General features: G+C 44.3%; 1 protein-coding gene across 1 annotated transcript in view; it reads right to left on the bottom strand.

Annotated features, from left to right (window-relative positions):
• Window positions 1–9,559: 9,559 nt before the first annotated feature.
• Window positions 9,560–18,366, bottom strand: part of LOC120044621 (glutamate receptor ionotropic, NMDA 2C-like) — a 55,126-nt gene continuing 46,319 nt past the window's right edge. The window contains exons 6-12 of the mRNA XM_038989292.1: window positions 16,563–16,716; window positions 15,993–16,118; window positions 15,555–15,784; window positions 13,327–13,487; window positions 12,923–13,110; window positions 12,264–12,496; window positions 9,560–11,188 (exon numbers count right to left, since the gene is read on the bottom strand). Of these exons, the coding sequence (XP_038845220.1) occupies window positions 9,560–11,188; window positions 12,264–12,496; window positions 12,923–13,110; window positions 13,327–13,487; window positions 15,555–15,784; window positions 15,993–16,118; window positions 16,563–16,716 (2,721 nt within the window). The remainder of the gene's footprint in view (window positions 11,189–12,263; window positions 12,497–12,922; window positions 13,111–13,326; window positions 13,488–15,554; window positions 15,785–15,992; window positions 16,119–16,562; window positions 16,717–18,366) is intronic.

Genomic DNA, 18,366 nt, shown 5'->3' with positions numbered 1-18,366 from the left:
GGAGGATCCTGTCATTTTAATGCATTTGTTTACTGTGTGATGGATTAGGATTTCATCAAATATTGGTGAAATGTTACAATTTGATCGACTTTAAGATAATTTACTATTCAGTCTGAATAGTAAAATATTTTGTGGATGAAAAATATTTCTCACTACTTGATTGCTACTTCACTGGATGATATTGTAATGGTCAGCCTAGGGGATATTTTCTGTAGCCTACACAGACGGACACAAATCTACTGTGCCCTTGCCATTAGAGGAGTTATACAGAATTCTATGGGTATTTTATTAAAATGCTCCACTACAAACATAAGAAAGAAAGATTTATTCTGTAGCGTCCTGTTGTATATATTTGAGGGATAAATGCAGATTAAGTTACAGTCCTCACACAGTCATGTGGTTGGATTGGCTTTGTTACCCTCCTGGATACAAAGTTTATGTGTGTGTCTTTTTCATTTGCAAACATTTGACAGCCATTTTCAGCTGCTCATGTTAGCTGGACTCTCTCTCTGGCTCTCCCCCTCCCCTGCCCTCATTCCCCCCCCCCCCCCCCCCCCCCCCCCCCCCACCACAACTGATAGGATCCCAAGCCCTATTCTCAAGGTGACTTAGTGTCTGGGAAAATGTATGGAGTGTGAGGTACTGTAATTAATTCAAAGCACGGATGTGCCGAGAATGCCGTTACACAGCCCTTCTGTAGATGGCGCAGGACTCAGCCTGGAGTGTGGGAACATATTAGCCAGCAGTGTGTGTTTGTGTGTTTGTGTGTGTGTGTGTGTGTGTGTGTGTGTGTGTGTGTGTGTGTGTGTGTGTGTGTGTGTGTGTGTGTGTGTGTGTGTGTGTGTGCGTGGGCGCGTGTGCGTGGGCGCGTGTGTGTGGGCGCATGTTTTTGAATGTGTTAGTATACATGTTTACAGCCCACTGATCCACATCAGAGATAAGTAACATGACATGAGCATGGTGAGAGGGGGAAGGGAGCGGAGCAGAAGGGTAATACAATGAAATGCATTTTGAAACAGTCTGACTGCCATACGGATTAGAGGTCGACCGATTAATCGGAATGGCCGATTATTTAGGACCGATTTCAAGTTTTCATAACAATCGGTAATCTGCATTTATGGCCGATTACATTGCACTCTGACTACCTGTTATGCGAGTGCAGCAAGGAGCCAAGGTTAGGTGCTAGCTAGCATTAAACGTATCTTATCAAAAACAATCAATCTTAACATAATCACTAGTTAACTATACATGGTTGATGATATTACTAGTTTATCTAGCTGCCCTGCGTTGCATATAATCGATGCGGTGCCTGTTAATTTATCATTGAATCACAGCCTACTTCGCCAAACGGGTGATTTAACAAGCGCATTCGCGAAAAAAGCACTGTCGTTGCACCAATGTGTACCTAACCATAAACATCAACTCCTTTCTTAAAATCAATACACAAGTATATATTTTTAAACCTGCATATTTAGTTAGTATTGCCTGCTAACATGAATTTCTTTTAACTAGGGAAATTGTGTCACTTCTCCTGTGTTCTGTGCAACAGAGTCAGGGTATATGCAGCAGTTTGGGCCGCCTGGCTCGTTGCGAACTGTGTGAAGACCATTTCTTCCTAACAAAGACAGCCAACTTCGCCAAACGGGGGATGATTTAACAAAAGCGCATTTGAGAAAAAAGCACAATCGTTGCACGAATGTACCTAACCATAAACATCAATGCCTTTCTTAAAATCAATACACAGAAGTATATATTTTTAAACCTGCATATTTAGTTAAAATAAATTCATGTCAGCAGGCAATATTAACTAGGCAAATTGTGTCACTTCTCTTGCGTTCATTGCACGCAGAGTCAGGGTATATGCAACAGTTTGGTCCGCCTGGCTCGTTGCGAACTAATTTGCCAGAATTTTACATAATTATGACATAACATTGAAGGTTGTGCAATGTAACAGCAATATTTAGACTTATGGATGCCACCCGTTAGATAAAATACGGAACGGTTCCGTATTTCACTGAAAGAATAAACGTTTTGTTTTCGAAATGATAGTTTCCGGATTTTACCATATTAATGACCTAAGGCTCGTATTTCTGTGTGTTATTATATGATAATTAGGTCTACGATTTGATAGAGCAGTCTGACTGAGCGGTGGTAGGCAGCAGCATACTCGTAAGCATTCATTCAAACAGCACTTTCCTGCGTTTGCCAGCAGCTCTTCGTAATGCTTAAAGCGTTGCTCTGTTTATGACTTCAAGCCTATCAACTCCCGAGATTAGGCTGGCAATACTAAAGTACCTATTAGAACATCCAATAGTCAAAGGTATATGAAATACAAATGGTATAGAGAGAAATAGTCATATAATAACTACAACCTAAAACTTCTTACCTGGGAATATTGAAGACTAATGTTAAAAAGAACCACCAGCTTTCATATGTTCTCATGTTCTGAGCAAGGAACTTAAACGTTAGCTTTTCTACATGGCACATATTGCACTTTAACTTTTTTCTCCAACGCCTTGTTTTTGCATTTTTTAAACCAAATTGAACATGTTTCATTATTTATTTGAGACTAAATAGATTTTATTGATGTTTTATATTAAGTTAAAATAAAATTGTTCATTGTTCATTCAGTATTGTTGTAATTGTCATTATTACAAATATATATATAAAAATCGGCCGATTTAATCGGTATCGGCTTTTTTTGGTCCTCCAATAATCGGTATCGGTATCGGCGTTGAAAAATCATAATCGGTCGACCTCTAATACGGATTAATGGTTGAAACTGGTAGTTAATTGATGGCCACTTCACTGGAGAATAAATAGCCATGGAGTCACAGGGCCAATAAGTCAACCTGACTTTGCCTTAGGGAATAATATGCAAGTATCATCATCACCATTATCATCATCATCATCATCATCATCATCATCATCATCGTCATCACCATTCTACTTCTTCTCATTCTTCCCATACTCATGTTGTGTCCTTTCCTGTGTCCCCCTTTGGCTGTTGTCCTCAGTAAGTGGTTCCACTTACGCCCCTGTGGGAGTAGAGGGACCCATCTGCAGGGCCTGGGTAATGAATGATCACAATCAGCCTCCATCACGACCCTCAATCTGCTACAGGGAAGACTGCATGCCAACGCACCACCAGCACCAGCACCAGCACACCCTGATGGGCTCGCACTAACCCTGGGCCCAGACGTCAGGGCATCTGCCCCTCACAAACCCAGAGTAATGCTCATACCCTGGGGGCCAGCTCAATGTGGACAGCCTGGACTGGGGGCTTGATCATGAGAGGCCACCGGCCGGCTGGTCGGCCCAGAGATGGGGTTATGGGTCGGCAGTACAAGAGAGGCTAATATGTGCTCACTACAGTATGTGTTCAATCCAGACTCCTTTCAACATGGGCAAGAGATGATGAGATGGACCATGAGGATCACATTTCATTATAAGGAATTTCAGTTGAATAGTCTCAGAAAGAGTACAATCTGTTTTGGTTAGTATCTGTCTCCTCAAGGGCAACTGTCCAATAGACGTGATAAAATCTTCAGTGTCAATTTCAAAGTCAATGTGAATCATCAAGGTTTTTTACTACACGCCTCACTAATCTACAGGTGTCCTCTGTATGTTGTGCCACCCTGTGCCACCCATACCCAACAAGATCAGGCTAACACTGGCAGCATCTCAGATCTCATCACCCTGAAAGCCTTTTAATTTCCACTAAAGCCTGGTAATGCCCCATAATACCTGATTCCCTTCTGGCCCTGGCCCTGCCATTCAACTGCCACTCAACATAGGCACCTCCTGTCACTGTTTGCCTCTGGGACTGTGAGCCAAGAATCAACAGTTTCAGTATGTGTTGTGGGTGCAACAAGTATCAGTCTCTCACGTGGATGTATGCCTTCTATATTTAAGAAATGTCCATGTTATGCCCACTTGTCAGAAATGCATTAGCCAACAGAGCTAAGCGAGAATTGGAAATCTGTATACTGTAGATATGTTGTATTGATATTTTCTCCACAGAGCAGTTCTGTCCACACATTACTTTAAACCTGAGGTATGATGAACAGGGGCTGATTTGGTGGTTAAAATCATATCCGTTCCCTTTCCCAACATCTTTTCCCCCTTTGTAACTCTTGACCTTCAACCCCTTCATCCTCCCTGTACCTCCCCAGCAGTATGTTTCTAGTAGAGCCCTGTATAGAGCCAGGTGAAATAGATCCATCCATCAACAGCCAGTTGACATGGTGTCCTCTACACCACCACACTTAGTCATGTAACTCTTTATCCCTTCACTTACAGTAGTAGTAGTGTGTAGCATGAACAACTATTATCTTTCCCACCTATCCATGTACATGTATATGTAGCTAGCTGTCATCAGTGTGGTGGAAGGAGAGTTGGTGTGGTGGAAGGAGCGTGTGGTGGAAGGAGAGTTCAAGGATTCGTTAGACAAACTCCCAGCAGGGCCTGGTTTTGGTCTCCATGGTGACCTGCCCTGTTCGTTAGCTTGGGTCCACACATCATGGCTGGGCTAATGAGGGAGGGCTGCTTAGGTCCGAACATGTTGATTAAACATACCACTAACCCTGTCCCAGGGTTAATCAGTCTATTCATCCAGCCATGCCTCATTGACCCCTGTGTTCTCAGATCCCTGCTCTGGGCCTGCCTGGGTGGGATTATACATGTGGGGCTAACCAACCTGTATCTTTTGTACACTCCAGCCCAGCACACGTAGGGCCAACAGAACCAGAACCATGGAGGAAGCAGCAGTCAGTGTGGCTGGGATAGGATGGGGTGAGTACTAAGGCAGAATCAAACCTATTTGCCACAGGATAAGGGGGTTATGGTTTGCTGCAACTCTCACAGAATGAAAATCCTGTTTTGAATGCCCTCTAAAGTAACTGTGAATGAAGAACAGATAGATATATAGACCTTGGGTTTCTCTGACTTCAGCTGTACATCAGGAGGACTTCAGGCATCATCTTTTTTTTGTGATCTGGGCCTGAATGAACAGTAAAATATGTAGCACCATGCTGAGGGAATCAAGAGTGAAATTGTATTCATAAAATATTCCCCCAGGTTGGATATAATCTTGTCCTATATTTATGTGGTAATTCTGAGAAATGAATTGGCGGGCATTGACCGACTTTGTAGGCCTACCCCTCGTGAATTTAAACATTTCAAGAAGGAGGGCGAGAGGGAGCACATTTGTCACATTACAAAGCACGCAGATCACAGAATTAATCAGTAATTACTATGTGAAATGAAAAAGATTGTTCTGAGCAGCGAGCATGCTGAGAGAGTGCCTATATTGCTCTGAAAAGGTTCATTTTGGGGAACTTGAAAGGGTTTTATTCAGCCGCGATGCGTTTCTCACACTTATTAAGTGCTGAAGGCATTAATCTCTCTTTGTTGAATTAGAAATCACGTTTCAATGATATTTGGCCTAGCTGAAAAGCACTTATCGCTCAGTGATATCAGTGAAGGGATCCCAAGAGCTGGAGCATAAGCGCATAAGATGTTCAACTGAAGACCTTCAGAAATATTACCTCAATAGCACATCTTGATTTTCCCTCTTTGTATTGGACTTTATACAGTGCAATATTTCATACAGTATCTTGAATACATAATACCTATTGTTGAATAATAATGTTTTTTACTAGACAAGTGGCATTCACTCTCACGTATTATAACAACACCTGGGACTTAGTTGAACTAGCAGAGGAATGATCATCTTTCCAGAGTGTGCAAAGCTGTCATCAAGGCAACGGGTGGCTACTTTGAAGAATTTAAAATATACAATAGATGTTGATTTGTTTAACACTTTTTTGGTTACTACATGATTCCATATGTGTTATTTCATAGTTTTGATGTCTTCACTATTATTCTACAGTGTAGAAAATAGTAAAAATAAAGAAAAACCCTTTTGACTCGTACTATATAAACTCAGCAAAAATAGAAACGTCCTCTCACTGTCAACTGCGTTTATTCTCAGCAAACTTAACGTGTAAATATTTGTATGAACATAACAAAATTCAACAACTGAGACATAAACTGAACAAGTTCCACAGACATGTGACTAACAGAAATTGAATAATGTGTCCCTGAACAAAGAGGGGGGGATCAAAATCAAAAGTAACAGCCAGTATCTGGTATGGCCACCAGCTGCATTAAGTACTGCAGTGCATCTCCTCCTCGTGGACTGCACCAGATTTGCCAGTTCTTGCTGTGAGATGTTAGCCATCCCCCTCGGATCCAACAGGTCCCAGACGTGCTCAATGGGATTGAGATCCGGGCTCTTCGCTGGCCGTGGCAGAACACTGACATTCCTGTCTTGCAGGAAATCATGCACAGAACGAGCAGTATGGCTGATGGTATTGTCATGCTGGACGGTCATGTCAGGATGAGCCTGCAGGAAGGGTACCACATGAGGGAGGAGGATGTCTTCCCTGTAACGCACAGCGTTGAGATTGCCTGCAATGACAACAAGCTCAGTCCGATGATGCTGTGAAACACCGCCCCAGACCATGATGGACCCTCCACCTCCAAATCCTCCAAGGCCTCGGTGTAACGCTCATTCCTTCAATGATGAACGCGAATCCGACCATCACCCTTGGTGAGACAAAACCATAACTCGTCAGTGAAGAGCACTTTTTCCAAGTCCTGTCTGGTCCAGCGACGGTGGGTTTGTGCCCATAGGCGACGTTGTTGCCGGTGATGTCTGTTGAGGACCTGCCTTACAACAGGCCTACAAGCCCTCAGTCCAGACTCTCTCAGCCTATTGCAGACAGTCTGAGCACTGATGGAGGGATTGTGCGTTTCTTGGTGTATCTCTGGCAGTTGTTGTTGCCATCCTGTACCTGTTCCACAGGTGTGATGTTCGGATGTACTGATCCTGTTCAGGTGTTGTTACACGTGGTGTGCCACTGCGAGGACGATCAGCTGTCCATCCTGTCTCGCTGTCTTAGGAGTCTCACAGTACAGACATTGCAATTTATTTCCCTGGCCACATCTGCAGTACTCATGCCTCCTTGCAGCATGCCTAAGGCACATTCACGCAGATGAGCAGGGACCCTGGGCATCTTTCTTTTGGTGTTTTTCAGAGTCAGTAGCAAGGCCTCTTTAGTGTCCTACATTTTCATAACTGTGACCTTAATAATTTTTTTAACCTTTATTTAACTAGCCAAGTCAGTTAAGAACAATGACGGCCTGGAAACAGTGGGGTAACTGTCTTGTTCAGGGGTAGAATGACAGATTCGTACCTTGTCAGCTCGGGGATTCGATCTTGCAACCTTTCGGTTAAAAGTCCAACACTCGAACCGCTAGGCTACCTGCCACTCCCAATTGCCTACCGTCTGTAAGCTGTTAGTGTCTTAACGACCGTTCCACAGGTGCATGTTCATTAATTGTTTATGGTTCATTGAACAAGCATGGGAAACAGTGTTTAAACCCTTTACAATGAAGATCTGTGAGGTTATTTGGATTTTTACGAATTATCTTTGAAAGACAGGGTCCTGAAAAAGGGACGTTTCTTTTTTTGCTGAGTTTATATGGGTGGGGACTCAGTCGGGGTCTCAACTTAATGTTGAGGGTTAGAATAGTAGAATACACAAGCAAAAATGTTATATACACTGAGTGTGCAAAACATTAATAACACCTGCTCTTTCGATGGCGTAGACTGACCAGGTGAATCCAGGTGAAAGCTATGATCCCTTATTGATGTCACTTGTTAAATCCACTTCAAAATGTGTAAATGAATGGGCAAGACAAAGGATTGAAGTGCCTTTGAACGGGGTATTGTAGTAGGTGCCAGGCACACCGGTTTGGGTGTGTCAAGAACTGCAACGCTTCTGGGTTTTTCATAGTCCACCACCCAAACGACATCCAGCCAACTTGACACAACTGTGGGAAGCATTGGAGTCAACATGGGCCAGCATCCCTGTGGAACTCTTTTGACATCTTGTAGAGTCCATGCCCCGACAAATTCACGCTGTTCTGAGGGAAACGCAATATTAGGAAGGTGTTCTTAATGTTTTGTACACTCAGTATATTTTTTGGAAGTTGATCCGGGGGCCAGTTGCCCATCTCTGCCTTAGTCTGTTTTCAGGTAAGGCCCAGTGTGGACAATGATGGATGTGGTGTGCCAAAGCTCCCCCTAGTCATTGGTAAGTGAGTAAAGTGAGGTGTTGATGAACACCACCCTTTGAAGCCAGTGTGAAAGTATGTATGTGTGTGTGTGTGTGTGTGTGTGTGTGTGTGTGTGTGTGTGTGTGTGTGTGTGTGTGTGTGTGTGTGTGTGTGTGTGTGTGTGTGTGTGTGTGTGTGTGTGTGTGTGTGTGTGTGTGTGTGCACGCATCTTGGAAGAATCACTGATAGGCTAATGTCATTGGAATCCCATGATGAGCCCTGAGGGAAGATTTACTGTCACGGGTATCACTGCTCAGACAATAGCATGGCCATCCTGGTCATATAGACAATTCAAAGCCTGTGTTAGGATTTGTTACCCACCTGAACATGTTTCTATTCCACTTCATCTTTTTAAAATGTATTTACGATGTTCAGCAGAATACTCATACAGTGATTTGATAGATTGATGACATATCACAGTTTCTGAACAGATTATGTGGGGTGTTAGTAAAATACAAATGTGTTCTTGTCTTTTAAGGAGCTGTAGTTGAGTTGTGCCCTATTGTTGGCATGTGAACTGAACACAGCGCTGTCTTGTGGATCTGATTTCCAGTGACCTTTCTGGATGAGTCAACAGAGGTGGCCCACTTAATGAACTGAAGCAGACACAAACATCTAGAGTCCTGGGACCTGACCTGCTATTCCATTCTGCTGGCATTCCAGACCATATGTGGAGTTTTACTCAGAAAAGGAAAATATAGACAATTCCAAAAGGGCCTTGAGGTGGCCTTGTCATTTATTAAAGAGTAGAGTAACAATGGAAATACAGATGATAATTAAACATTTTCCCTTTTAAAATCCAAGTCAAATTACATCAGTGACCACCGGAGCCAAAAAGCCTTAAACAGACAGCTTTCCCTAGAGCTCCTGGACTCGTGGAAGACATTTCTGTGGTTTGATAACAAAAGTATTATTCTCTTTTTATTTGTGTCTAAATTTAAATGGAAGGATACCGAAATGATTGAAGAGAAAAGTAAAATGTGTCTAAACTGAGTGAGCGGCTACAGTGTATTGTCATCCAGGTCTCTCTCTCTCTCTCACAGCAAGACAGCATTTAAAAATATTTTAAATAACAATCAACAGGTTAAATTTGAAGGTATTAAATACTATTCAACATTGTCTTTTCTTTTCTTATCGCTTAATGTTTACTTGACAATGTCCCAGCAGTAACAGCCTTTCAATGTCTTCTACTTCCTTCCGTCAGCCAAGGATATTATTGCACTGAGTAAACACTCTCAAGTCATCCATATTGGTAGCTAATTCATTCGTTTTTGCCTAAACCAAAGGCTGAGGGGAGGCCCCAGGTAGGCTTTCCTCTCCTCAGAGGGAGGGATAGTCCATCAGCCTGAAGGTATGGGGGGGGGCTTGGGGCTCAGACCTCAGACTCCAGACTGGATACCCTGCCCCAGGTCTTTGGCACATAGGGACTGTTGACTCTTCTGGCCACCAGGACCTCCCTCCGATCCCTGCTCCCAGACCCGGGCAGGGGGGGCTCCTCCCGCGACCGCCCCACCGCTCCCTCGTAGCCCCCAAACATATTGTTCTGGTACACCATTTGCCGGTCCCCCATACGGGGCAGCAGGGCATTGTTGTTAGGGCAGTGGCTTGCACAGGGGAACAAGTGGCACATGTCCTTGTCGTAGAACTGCCCGGGCCCCTGGGGCAGCGGCCCCACGTATACAGGCAGGTCTGTGTAGGAGTTCAGGTAGGTGGAGTAGTGTCTGTGCACCACGGTGGAGGAGGAGCGCCGCAAAGCGGCTGCGTTCTGCAGGATAGCCTCCCTGTAGGATGGTAGCCGGGTGGACTGGGAGCACTTGAGCTTCTGCTGCTTGTAGGGGTAGGAACGCATATGAGCCGGGTCTAGGTAGGCAGGCTCAGCGGCCAGGGGGTAGCACAGGTTGTTCCCCTGGCTGCCGTACAGCTTGTGGGGCTTGGGGTTGGCCACCACTACGCGGGGGAACAGGTCAGGCATAGTGGAGGTGGAAGGCTTCTCGCCCAGCTGGCGGATCCTGTCACTGCTCCAGGTGGCCTTGAGAAAAGAGGCCCGTCGGTTGACCTTGTCCTTCCCCAGCAAGGGCACATCCTCCATTCCAGGCTCCAGGTAGGGCTTCATGCAGGAGTTGCAGCTGGCACTGCCGCTGGGGTAGTGGCCCCCCATGCAGGCCATGGTTGATGCAGAAGGGGCGTGGTTGTTCAGGAGGTGGTTGGCCCTCAGCTCAGCCAGACAGGAAGTTGGCTCATCATAGTCGTTCCTCCCCCTGGTGTCTTGGGCCTCGGAAAACACGTAGCTGTGGGACCGCTTCTTCCTGCCCATGTGGTCAGGGGGGTAGCTGAACTTCCGTCCCAGGGGACCCTTGTGGTGTTCCACATAGATATCAGGCACCTGGAACTCTCTGTAGGGGACAAACGGGGAGGTGGGGTGCCGGGGCTGGCTCTCAACATACAGCCTGCTGCTGTGGTTGGGGTGTGGGTTGTGACTGGAGGTGCTGGGGGGAGCAGGGTCCCTCATGGCTATGTGGGGGCTGCTGAGGCTGGAGATGGGTAGGGTCCTCTCGTAGAAGTGGTGGCTGCCACGGGCCGGAAGGGTGTAGCGGAGCGGGGTAGGCCGCGTCACCACCCTAGATTTGTCCAGCAGGGGCTGGGTGGCGCTGTCCGAGTAGTGGATGGGGAAGGTGGAAGCGAGCGCCCTCTGGGGGTAGGGCGAGTGGTTGTCCGTGATGCTGGAGATGTATGGCAGGCGGCTGTGGCCCATGTCTATAGTGGTTGCCACCCGAGGCGGCAGGCCAACCCGCACATTGTCGGCTCCTCGCCGGCTCCAGTTCTCTATGGTCTTGGTGGCATTGTCCAGGGAGTTCTCCACTCTGGTCGAGGTCACGATGTCCTTGGCTGTCTGCAGCATCTTCAGCATGTTGGCCTGGGTGTAGTTGGTGGTGACGTCAGGATTCTGGAGGTTTCCGTTGCGGTCAGAGTCCTCCACGCCATTGAAGCAGCTGTAGATTCCCTGCAGAGACAGCAAAGGAGGAGGAGATTAGCATCCATCAAAAAGCCTTGTCAGGTTTTGGAACAGATCCACATTTCTCACCCGACACAAAGTTTGACAAGATTAAATCCCACAGGTGTTAATTATCTTTGGCCATTGTTTCTAATCATGACTTTAGAAAACATTATTGCTTGTGTTGATAACATTCACTTTGAGCAAATACAATTTCTATTAACCTGTCTGACCAATGAAGTGAAGACAATTACACAGAGAAGTGTGAAAGCCAAATTAGATTCAGGATTGTCCAAAATAGTTTATAGACAATTTGTTTTGTTTTGAAAGCTTGTATGCATTCAGGTCGATGTTAAACACACAAAAAACTGTGCAAGACAGTAAATGAAAAAGCAGCAGCTGACCATGCACTTGCTAAATTAGTTTTCCAATTTTTATTTGGCCGGTTTTATTTTAATTTCAAATTGGGTCTCAGTCTAGAATCCTTAATCTCACCTCACCACTGTCAACACTGAGATGGATTGTTAATGGGCCTATTTGAATTCAATTTCAGATGGATCAGGACCGTAAGAGTATTGCACGGTCTCCATAAAGTCATTTTATGGCTTTTTAATTTTTTAATTTTTGCATCATTTTTATTTTAGTGCCCTTGAAATATCCTGATCATGTACAGCTTTGACTTAGTGCATTACCAATATTTCCCAAGCATTACTGTGAGGCAAAAATCTAAGAAAGACAGAACTTTATGGTCAGGAAGTAGAACTTTTTTTCTGCTGTGTTTGTGAAAAGAGAAACAACACATTTTATGGTTTCTTAGACTTTGCAAAATTATGCCGTTGTTGCTGCTTTCATTGAATTGTTGCTTACACTTTATGTCATTTCTTTATGGAATTCATTACTATAAAAAACGGTTTTGTGCCTTAGATTAACAGATCAACTTTCCCATGGTGATTGGACCACATTCTCTCTGCAGAACCCAAGGCCTTCGCAATCTAAGACATGCCTCAGTGTGTACATCCCTATAGATTAGGCCTATGTACCCTTTCCACTCCTGTCCCTCGGAAGAAGGGTCAGCCACACCTACCCTGCTGATGGCGAGCAGGAAGTCGAGGCGTTCAGACTTGCGTACTGAGTGTCTCAGCTTCCAGTAGAGCAGATGTTCCCAGCTGAACACCAGGAGACTGAGCCCCATGGCCACCAGCAGCATGTAGAAGACGCCCGCCATGTTATCTATGTCCAGCTTACTGCTCATCACCTCCTTCTTCTCGTTACGACAGATCCCTGTGAGCCACACCGTCTGCAGCTTCTGTGTGTCACCTGCAGCGAGCGGGAAGAACAGAACACAGAGAGGCTTGAAGGTGTTCATTAAAACACTCTTGCGCCGGTTGTTGTCATTGTGTGCCAATGCCAATCTCACACCCTCATCACTCCCCTCGACCAGCCCCGACTCAGCATTTTACACTTGTTGTTCCCTGGATCACAGTCAAAACTCTATGTTACAGTACCTCTGAGTGATCCATGGTGCAATGTACGCCAGCATTTTCATTAAAGTTTTGTTTTTTCTAATCTCAAGGCTCTTCGGGTCTATACTAGCTTACTTGTGTGTGTTACGCATTTTTATCATTAATGGGCAGTTTACCAGTTTAGCAAATTTGGGAGTATTTGGGACCTAAAAGGATAAGTACAGCTAAGATTTACAGTTAGCCGCCCATCCCACTCCACACGGGGTTAATTGTAATTTACCATCAGCTAGGAACTGGAGCAGGGCCAGGTCTATAGGACGTTTCCATCGGGACTCCTTCTGCAAGGCGATGCCGTAGCCAGTGGTGGCAAAGACCTTCCCACTGCCGATGGTCACCAGCTTACAGCCCTCGTCTTTACCTGCCATGTAGTTCAGCACAGCAGCGTCATAGATGAAGGCATCCAGTTTCCTATAGATAATAACAATAGGGATTTATCTTGTGGGAAAATGCAATGATAGACAAATGTATTTTTACTATTTACTATTTAATTACCATGTAATAACTTATCTAATGAATTATAATGTCATCAAACATAACATATTTGCTTTGACATTTTATAATGTGTTACGCTGATGTCTGTTTTCTGTCACTGACTCTGTATAAGGATTATTTACAGAGTGTTACCCTGATTTGAGGCTGTTGAGGGCGTCCTCCACACCCTTCTGGTTGTATTTGACCATGTGGGCATGCATCTCAGGGTAGTTGCTCCGGATGTTCCTCTCTGTGCTTCCATTTGGGACCGTACCAAAACGAAACGGTGGATACTGCTCCTGTGGCTTCTGGAACTGTTTGGGAAATGTTTGAATTATAAATGCATGAACAAGAAACATTTTGAACAGGATACCCGACATGTCTAGGAAGAATACATGCACTGTTCATTAAATCAATTTTTTAAAAAAATCAAATACATTGACATACTTGCATATTAAGTAATAACATTTAATATGTTTTTCTTCCACCCTCTCCTAAGATCTGATGTCTCAACCCTTTTAGGTTCTAGATAGCACTTTATTTCTAAGAGTGTATGATATGCCAAGCAAACCCAGAGGTGTGAATATAAACCTCAAAGAAACTAACACAATGACACTGATCACCTTGTCCTTGACTACACTAGACCACTGTCTCTTTGATATCTGCCTGTACCCTCAAGTGCTGTTCACTCAATTAAGTGGTCAGCTAAGGTTACCCTCTCTATAATTCCTCTCTCAATTCGATGATTAGAGGGCACAATGAACAGAAATTAAGTCCAGGCCATACTTTCCAGAGAATTAGAAAATTACTTCTTCCCCCTTGACTATAATAAAAACTCCTAATTTCTCCTTATTTTGCCATGCCCCTTTGACGCAGAGTGGACCATGTTCATTTAAATACCCTGCCTGTGCAATATACTGGAAATAAATTGTACTTGTTCATTAATGCAAATACTTCCGTGAGCGATAATTCCTAGTAACCTTGGCTTTTCAGAATGAGAGAAATGTCCTCTGAGCCATTTCACATGAATTAATGAGACCCTTGGTGCCAGTCTTATGCATCCCACGGCTCACTGCTGTCTAGTGGAGGAGCTGGAGAGATGACAGAGTGTTGTCCTCGTTCCCATTTGTCTGTATCCTGTACACTGGCTGCATTAGGATACTCAGCCTGTGTTCCTCATCTCACCCAACAGACCAAGGTTACGCTGCTGCTATGTGAATGAGGGAATGCTGTAGCAGTGTGATAGTGCCCCCAGGCACAGGATGTCATATAGTGCTCTGTGTTGTAAATGCCTGTTGGGAAGCAGTGAAAACCCTGACTAAAAGCATAGATGATGGTTGACCTATAGAGCTTGAGTCTAGCTGGCCAAAGTTAAGTGTATAGGATTCTTACAAAAATCTGTTAACATCTGACAGCTTGTACAGAAAGGAGAGACTAGCACAGACAGGGTCTAAAGAGGGAGGTGCCTGTCTGTACATGATGTCACTCTGAGGAAATGGCAAGGTCTTGTCCATGCATGACTCCATGCCTCTGAAGTGAACAGTCCCAGGAGGAGAAACAATCATCTGTCACTACATAAACACCAGTTACTGTCCTTTAACCAGTTTGTATTCCGCACAAGCCTCTTGTTTGAAACACTTTCAGAGAACGTCCCTTTTTAGAGATCATACAGCTCAATTGAAATGTTCCACCTGCAGTGTCCAGTCTGTCTATTCTCTCTGAGCTTCTGTGGATTCTGCCCTGGTTGATCTGTAGACTCACTGAACACTTTATGGGTTCTCTTCTTTTTTTCACAAAGTAGAGCTAATGGATTATGTGGGAAGAATATTAAATGAGTTCCCGGAATTCTAATGAGCAGTGGACAGCTTGGTCTTTTCCCTCAAATGCCTCTCTAATCCCTCAGTGCCTTAAAGCAAAGAGTCTACAAATCATTTCTAGCACTGAAGGTTTAACATGGATTTCCTTGTCAATACTGGTGTAGAGCACCTCCACAGGCCACACAAATATGCATAAATTAATACTAGAATATATAATCACTGGCAGCTTGGCAAATCCACTGGTGTAATACAATCCAGGGGATTTTCACAGACATCATACCTAAAGACTTCAGGGATCTAATTTAATTTCACCACAGACGCTGGGAATCCTATTATGTTTTTAGTATGAGTGGAAAAAGTCACAGTCATGACATTGAGGCTTTGCCCGTGGTTATTTGTATTCTCTCAGACCGTTCGCAGCCAGGCACTGTTTGCTCATCAAAAATAGGGCACTCTATATTTTGCCTAAGCCTAACATCAAACACTACAGTATGTCCATAATTCTTTCCCCCTTTCAAAGACTGAACACAGACAGAATTACCAATGACTGATGAATCCTCCTACCTTTTTGTCACTCAGTCCAGAGACTGTGTCAGTGTATTGCTCCTGGATCATGAAGGCTGCCAGGTTGGCAGTGTAGGAGGCCAGGAAGATGACAGCGAAGAAGGCCCATACCAGAACCATGACCTTGCTGGTGGTGCCCTTGGGGTTCTCAATTGGAACAGAGTTGTTGAAGACGATGCCCCACAGCAGCCACACAGACTTCCCAATAGTGAAGGTGGGGCCTCCGGGATCTGGAGAAGACAGGATGGTGGTTGTGGTAAAGACAGAAGGGATTCAGAGAGGGCATATATAACATGTGTTTGCATTCCATTTCAATGTCATTTAATATTTTCTGTGATATAATATAGAGTTCTTTCAACCTACTTTTCCGTGACTTTCTACCTTTGCTGATACGGGAGGGTAGAGGTAGAGGGAAAGGTGGTCGGAGCTGACACTCACCCTTGGCGCTCACCAGACTCCGGTTGTACCCCACAGGGCTGCAGTACTCAAAGATAAACACTGTGACAGCTACCACCGTTAGGCACATCACAAACATCATCACCCACACCGCCGGACTGTAGGGCTCTATAGAGGAGGAGGGACAGAGGAATCAGAACACCTATAGAAGAATCAGAACATCTTTCTGGCAAATGTTGAAACCATGTGCTCTGACAGCTGCTTGCTAGATAATGGCAAGGACAACGTGGTATTGTATTACCATAGTAGCACACTGTCAGCAGCTTCTGAAAGGGATGCTCTTTATGAAGTATTAAAGTAAGTAGCGTAGCCTTGAACGAGCCTTGGCTTTTGCGAGACGAACCACTCAGGAGAAGAAGCCTGTTCTCCTGTTTCTGTAGCGTGAGGCAGCTTGTTGTACAATATATTCAGTTGTGAGTTCTCTGTCCAGAGAAAGTACTATTTGCCATCTCTGTTTTCAGATGGTAAAACAAGCTTTTTTAAGCCAAGTCATTTGTTATCTCTGTAAAGAAACGTTTTGTTTGTTTACATGAGCAGGGTTAACGTGCTCACCAAGAAAGGCAGAGGGTGAGACGGTCCCGTTGCTCCTGGCGACCATCACACTGATCCCCGTCTCCACAAACGGCACGGAGAAGTCGATAATTTCTGAGCGCTCTTCGTTTATGGTCAGCGAGCCAATGGCCATGTCCGCCCGCTTGTATACCACCTAGGGAGAACGGAAGAGGACATTTTTATGACATAGAAAGTCTACAGTCTATATGTTCCATGATCTGTAATAAATCGAACACTGTAGTAGGTGGGATTAGGAATGCCCCCTGTTGACCTGTTTGATTCATTTTATCTATCAACATTGATATGCAAGACTTAAATCCCTGTAGGTGATATACAGTGTGTACAGTATTATCCCTGATATACTACACAACCCATCCAGATAGATGCAGATAACAGCCCATGGTATCTACCCACCCATTCATGCAATGTCATCCATCATGCAATATCAATCCTAATTCCTAATCCATTAGATATTGTTGCATATAGCATAGACCTAATTCCTGTTACGTAAGTCCCTGGCCCCGGCTGACAAAGTGTTACCAGCAGCAATTGGGCATTGTAAACACTGGCATACCAGACTCCCCCGCAAGGCAGGGGGCCCACGAGCCATGGGGGCCCCACGAGCTCTGGGGGTCCATGCGCCTGTCATTGATGTCATCATTTTGACAGTAACCCTCCAAAAAGTAATTCATAAACCTTTTACATTTTTCAGGAATGTGACTGAAAAAGTGAAAAAAATTAAATAGGCTACGACGGCGCCACTTACTCAGGCGTTCAAAAGCACATATCAGACCGAGAGCCTAATGCTTATTAGGTCGTTCTTCATGAGTTTTAGTTCATAAAACAATCTCTCTGCAGAAGCGACAGTTACAGAGATGGTAAAAACAGCTTGATTGCCATAGCAACATCAAGGAAACTGGGCAGAAGGGAGTTGTGCCAGTTTTGTAACGTCTTTAATTGAGCCTCTCATTCTCCTTAATTGCCGACCTCAAGATGTTACGGAAAGAGATGAACTGTATAGGAAGCTATGGGGTCAGGTTGTCTGGATACAGGACGGTCAATAAATTGGCAGATGCAAACAGATTATCATCTTTAGCAGACAACAGTTCTTGAGGGCTTGAACAAAAAAGTTGTTTGCAATTTTGTTCATACTGGTGAATCGGCGTTTGACTTGTGTGGCTACAATATCAAGAGTCCTTTATCTCGGGTATATCTTGGCCTGCATTGATCAAGACTAAGTTTAAATTGTGTGCAGCTGTCTTTCCTGACAGTCTCAGGAAAGACTGTCTGGGTTGGTAATACTCAGTACAGAAAAACAGCCGGGCCTGCAACCTGGACCTACAGGCTGTGGTGAAAACATTTACAGACAAAAAAGGAGGACTTCAGAACACCAGGTTCAGGACAGAATTAAAGTAAAATTAATTGATTTAATGAAATTTACCTTGAATATTGCAGCCCATTTGTGTAGGCTATTAGCCAGACAAAACCCGCTGAGTTCAACAATAAAGAGTGACTGAATTTATCCTCAAGCCGACAACTTATTTTCCTATTGTTAGGCTATTTGATGTGACATTTTTATAAATAGCAGCTAAATACGGTATATAGCTATAGATAGTACACTGCATAATGAAACAATCCCTAGTAAGCTAGTGTTTTCAGGGTGGACTGACTGTATTGTTTGGCATTATTAGTCTGGTTTTATGCACAACTTTCTATCCAATCTGGGAGAGAGCGCGAGGACGTCTCATGTCATGCAGGTTAAGGTAGCCTATACAAGACAGTTTTCAAAAAAATCTATTGGTAG

The sequence above is a fragment of the Salvelinus namaycush genome, chromosome 3 (genome assembly GCF_016432855.1).
Source record: "Salvelinus namaycush isolate Seneca chromosome 3, SaNama_1.0, whole genome shotgun sequence".
Taxonomy (NCBI): domain Eukaryota; kingdom Metazoa; phylum Chordata; class Actinopteri; order Salmoniformes; family Salmonidae; genus Salvelinus; species Salvelinus namaycush.
The sequence above is the reverse complement of the archived record's forward strand: the minus strand, read 5'-3'. Positions and strand labels throughout refer to the sequence as shown.